Here is a 5,143-nt window from a genome sequence, read left to right as displayed (position 1 = left end):
AAATAACGCTCACAAAATTTGGACAGGTTACAAAATGTGTGTTTTAAACATTGTTATATACACTTCTTTTGAACAGGGTTTTTAAATACAAAGCAAAATAACGCTCACAAAATTTGTAGAATTCTTTATATCAAGTGTGGATCAAATTTGAATCACAAGCATTGACTGGATCAAGTTCAATTGTGCTCTCAGATACCAACAAAATATATTTTAAACAACTTGATTTTTTTAAGTGCCACCAAGTACCAACAAACAATGAACTCCAAATGACTGCACATGCAGTGTTCTTCAGTCCATTTTGACTGAGCTTAACAAAATTTGAAAAGAATAATCATTGGTCATGGATAAGGCAAGAATCTGATACTAACACTCATTACAATGGGACATTGCTTCTTTGTTGACTTACCCTGCATATGACAAAGATAATATAATATCAATTATCAAGTTAGTCTACAAAACTCTTGAGTACTGTAGGAATTATGAAATTTAGTAACAAACTTGATTTATTTTATCCTTAATGACCATTCAATTCGTTTGTCTAACAAAATATTATTATAGTTGTTACTTTAAATGAAACAACAAAATGATGAGCAAAAGAAATTTAATTAGTCTAAAATTTAAAAGATTATATTAATAAGGAAAATCACGGTAAATTTGTTGCAAACACTGAGATAATTTGAACCAAATACACACTAAAAGGAACACAAAATCATAGTTGCAGTATGACTTAAAAATATTCATTAAAAGATGCAGACCTGACATGAAGTACCGGAGCAAACATGCACAATAGCAAAAGGGAAAAAAACTTGCGTGCAAGAAGCTTCTTTGTCGATAGCCTGGTAAGCGGGAAGATAAAAATGGAACCAAAAACAAAGTAGAAAAAAATGAGCAAGAAAAAAATAACTATCAATTAAGAAGAAAACATGCATAACAACAAAAATTCTCAAAAAAATCGGATAAAAATCAGACCAACAACAATATCTTCTAAAGCATCAAATATCAGCAAGTTTGGAAGAAAGCTTTGTGTGATGTCTATCCATCATTAAGCGGAAAAATCAGGCAAAAATGGTGATTTACGCTTGATTGAGACTACCTCCTTCATAAGCACTTGTAATAGAAGAAAATAAGAAAGTAAAATGAATAAAACTCCTCCCATAAGTTAGATGAGACAACTTTTATAAGAGTTGAGTACATAAGTTGATCCAAACAGGGTTTTAGGGGCACTTCAAATAGGCTCAACAAAACTAAATGCAACAGTTCACAAAAAGCACCAATGTAGAGATAATAATGGAAGTGCATCTCACCAGAACATGTATAGATAATAATGTACAATGCACAAACAACACCAAGAAACCTGCAATTAAAAACCATCAAAACCCAATTGATTCTAAAGAAATCGGATAAATGTTAGACCATCAATAAAATTATAAAAAAGGGAAGCAAAAGTCAAAACTTTTCCATTCAACAAAAAATGGACAACAGCAAAGGGACCAAAAACACAGGAAAACGAAAACTTAACATGGATCAGAACAAAAAGAAAACACGCATGAGAAGAACAACAGGAAAAGAAAAGCAAAACCTTGTTTGTCATCGAAAAAATGCACAGCAACAAAACCAAGCACGACGGGAAGCAAAAGTCAAAACTTTTCCACTCAACAAAAAATGAACAACAACATAACAAAAAAATAATTATTATTAAGAAGAAAACATGCATAACAACAAACAAAATTAAGACCTTGCAAATAGAGACAAATAATACCAAAACAAACATGCACAACAGAAAAATGGAAAAAAAAACTTGCCTGCAAGATGCTTCTTCGTCAATAGCCTAGTAAGCGGAAAGATAAAAAAGGAACCAAAAACAAAGTAGAAAAATCAGTAAGAAAAAAATAACTATCAATTAAGAAGAAAACATGCATAACAACAAAAACTCAACAGAAAACCAAAGCAAAAACTGGAAGTGAAGATGGAAGAGACGGACCACAAAAATGGAGAAGAAAGAAAGCACGGAGGAAACCTCGTGTAGCAAACAGAAAATGGAAAACCTCAGCAAGGGGAAAACTCAATGGCAAGTGAAGCTGGAAGAAACGGACCACAAAAATGAAGAAAAAAAGCAAACAGGAGAAGGTGAAGAAATGACGAAACGCAATTCAGAGGAAACAATGGGAGAAGGCTAGAGAAGGAGGCATGTGGAGCAACCAAAGCTTGAAGCGGGTTGTGGCTGGTTGTGTTCGAATCGGAAAAGAAGAGAAGAAAATAGAAGAAGAAAGAAAGAAAGAGGCACGGGAGAAATAGGTCACGTGTCAATCTTAAAAAATTTACAAAATTTCAATTCTGTTAACTGCAGGGGGACACATGTCACCACCTAGAGCATGGACACAATAGGTTTTTCCCTAGACAACTCTTTATAAGACTTAGTATAGATTGTTATTATAGATTTAGATCAAGTCTTTTATGTTCCTTTAATGTGATTTTTTTCCCTTTAATTCGTGTTTACATTTAAGATTTAAACAATTCTGTGTGGATTCTTTTTGAAAATAATTCAATAAAAATCTAATTAATGATAAAAAAAATATTTTCACATTTAAATAAATTATCATTATTTAGCTTAAAGAACTTGATTGTCTTAGCCAGAAGTAGCCAATTGCTGTCGGTGCACACACAAACATGGAATCAACGACCTCCACCTCCCTATTCCATTCCTGAAGGTACTACTTGTCTTCAGCTTCTTCAATGCCATTCATCAACACTTAGCTCTGACATTGCGGTCGGTGCATACACAAACATGTTGTCGGGGCATACAAACTTGTTTTGTTTCTTGTCAACATCCAAACTGAACGTTTAATTTATTTATTTTATTAAAGTAGCTGTAGTTCAGATCTTATATATTAACCTACTATTAGTATCTTCACATAGTGCATGCATACTCAAATATACACACTAGGAGATTATGGAGTCAGCGACCAAAAATCAAGTCTTCTTCTGCTTCTTTCTATGTCTTCTCTTAGTCTCAGCCTCTTCATTATCTGCTTCAAAATCAACCCATACATTCCCCAAAAAAGCCCTCCCAACAAAGCATGGTCACCTTCCAATCAGCCCCACTTCAACTTCTTCCATTTTCTATGCTTTCTATGAAGCACAGAACTCCACTTTACCACTCTCCCGTACCCCACTTCTCATATGGCTCCAAGGTGGCCCTGGTTGCTCCTCCATGATTGGAAACTTTTACGAACTTGGACCATGGCGTGTCACCGAATCACTCACCCTTCAACGCAACCATGGTGCTTGGAATAGAATTTTTAGCCTTCTTTTCCTTGATAGTCCCATTGGAACTGGCTTTAGTGTGGCCTCAACGAGACAAGAAATTCCAACTGATCAAAACCATGTTGCAAAGCATCTTTTTGCTGCTATAACCAGGTTTGTTCAACTTGACCCTCTTTTTAAGCATCGCCCTATTTATATTACTGGTGAAAGCTATGGTGGGAAGTATGTGCCTGCAATAGGGTATCACATACTGAAGAAAAATGCACAGTTGCATGTTTCTCAAAGAGTGAATTTGGCTGGTGTGGCTATTGGGGATGGTTTAACTGACCCCGAAACTCAAGTGGTTACTCATGCTTTGAATGCTTATTATGTTGGATTGATCAATGAGAAGCAAAAGAATGAGCTGGAGAAAGCTCAATTGGAAGCAGTTAGATTGGCCCAGATGGGGAATTGGAGTGAAGCAACAGATGCCAGAAACAATGTCATGAATATGTTGCGAAACATGACAGGGTTGGCTACTTTGTATGACTATACAAAGAAAGCTCGTTATCAGGATTATTTGGTTGAGAAATTCTTGAACATTGCAAAGGTGAAGAAAGCTTTGGGGGTGAATGAATCGTTTGTGTATGAGTTATGCAGTGATGTTGTGGAGGCTGCATTACATGCTGATGTGATGAAAAGTGTGAAATATATGGTGGAATACTTGGTGAGGAGGAGCAAAGTGCTGTTATATCAAGGTCAGAATGATTTGAGGGCTGGTGTGGTCCAATCAGAGGTTTGGGTGAAGACAATGAAATGGGAAGGGATTGTGGAGTTTGTGAATGCTGAAAGGAAGATATGGAAGGTTAATGGAGAGCTTGCAGGGTATGTTCAAAACTGGAAGTCTCTAACCAATGTTGTTGTTTTGGGTGCTGGGCATATTTTGCCTGCTGATCAGGTTGTTAGGTCTCAAGCAATGATAGAAGATTGGGTTTTGGAGAGGGGTTTGTTTAAAAGCGTGTAGCAAGAAATTTCCCTTGGTTGTATGTGTAGTAGTGAAAGTAGCGTGATTAAACCGTGAGTGAGAGTGAGATTATGAACTTGAAGATCGATTGCCGTTGCATGAACTATTTTCCCTTAGTGAATAATTATCTGTCATAGTCCATAGATGAATGGCTTGGCAGTCTTTACCGTTAAGCAGGTTTGGTATTTGTTTTCTTCTCAAATTTATTTTATTTTCTGTGATTCTATGTGATGCTTAGTACACGACTTAGCTATGTAGAGTTTCGAATTTTATATTAGGACTGAAGTTACATGAAAAATGACTTATAAAAGCAAAAATGGTTCCAAATGCCAGCAGGCTATTGCTAAAACAAACTCTTTAACTCCTTTGAACAAACAATCTCAAGAAAGGTCTAGTGTTAGAAACAAAAAAGTGGATATCCATTAATACATCCCTTTTTTTAAGAAAAAAGATTATACAATCACATTAAAAAGTTTTATACAGTTATCCAATCATAATCTATTATGTATGATAAGTTTATTAATTTTTAAAATAATTATCTTAAAGTAATTCAAATGGTCATTTGTGATTAAATGACGGTGTAAAACCTCTTTTTTTAAATAGAAGAAAATTTATTTTCTTTCAGTTTTTTGTAATAAGAAACAAAAAAATGGACTAATATTTATTTACTTGATTGCTAAATATGAGAGTGACTTCAAAGAAAAAAAAAATTATCTATAAAAATCAAACTCAAATTTTAGAGAGTTTACAATAATTCTCATTCATATTATTTGATCGACTAAGCTAGACTTCTCATTCTCTAAAGAAATTAAAGATTATAAGGAGATTTACTGAAAAAAATTATATTTAATACAATTTTTTATAATAAATAATTAT

The 5,143-nt window shown here is 34.2% G+C and overlaps 1 protein-coding gene across 1 annotated transcript; it reads left to right on the top strand.

Annotated features, from left to right (window-relative positions):
• The first annotated feature begins 2,918 nt into the window (after positions 1–2,918).
• LOC114402654 (serine carboxypeptidase-like 50) lies at positions 2,919–4,469 on the top strand. Its single transcript, XM_028365305.1, has one exon. It carries the CDS (start codon positions 2,951–2,953, stop codon positions 4,265–4,267), a length of 1,317 nt encoding a protein of 438 aa, XP_028221106.1. The 5' UTR covers positions 2,919–2,950; the 3' UTR covers positions 4,268–4,469.
• Positions 4,470–5,143: the final 674 nt, after the last annotated feature.

The sequence above is a fragment of the Glycine soja genome, chromosome 20 (assembly GCF_004193775.1).
Source record: "Glycine soja cultivar W05 chromosome 20, ASM419377v2, whole genome shotgun sequence".
Lineage (NCBI taxonomy): Eukaryota > Viridiplantae > Streptophyta > Magnoliopsida > Fabales > Fabaceae > Glycine > Glycine soja.
Note: the sequence above shows the minus strand (reverse complement) of the source record. Positions and strands in the feature narration are given on the sequence as shown.

What these genes read in the sequence shown, in the direction of transcription:
- LOC114402654 (XM_028365305.1), top strand. Translation starts at nt 2,951, where the DNA reads ATGGAGTCAGCGACCAAAAATCAAGTCTTCTTCTGCTTCTTTCTATGT.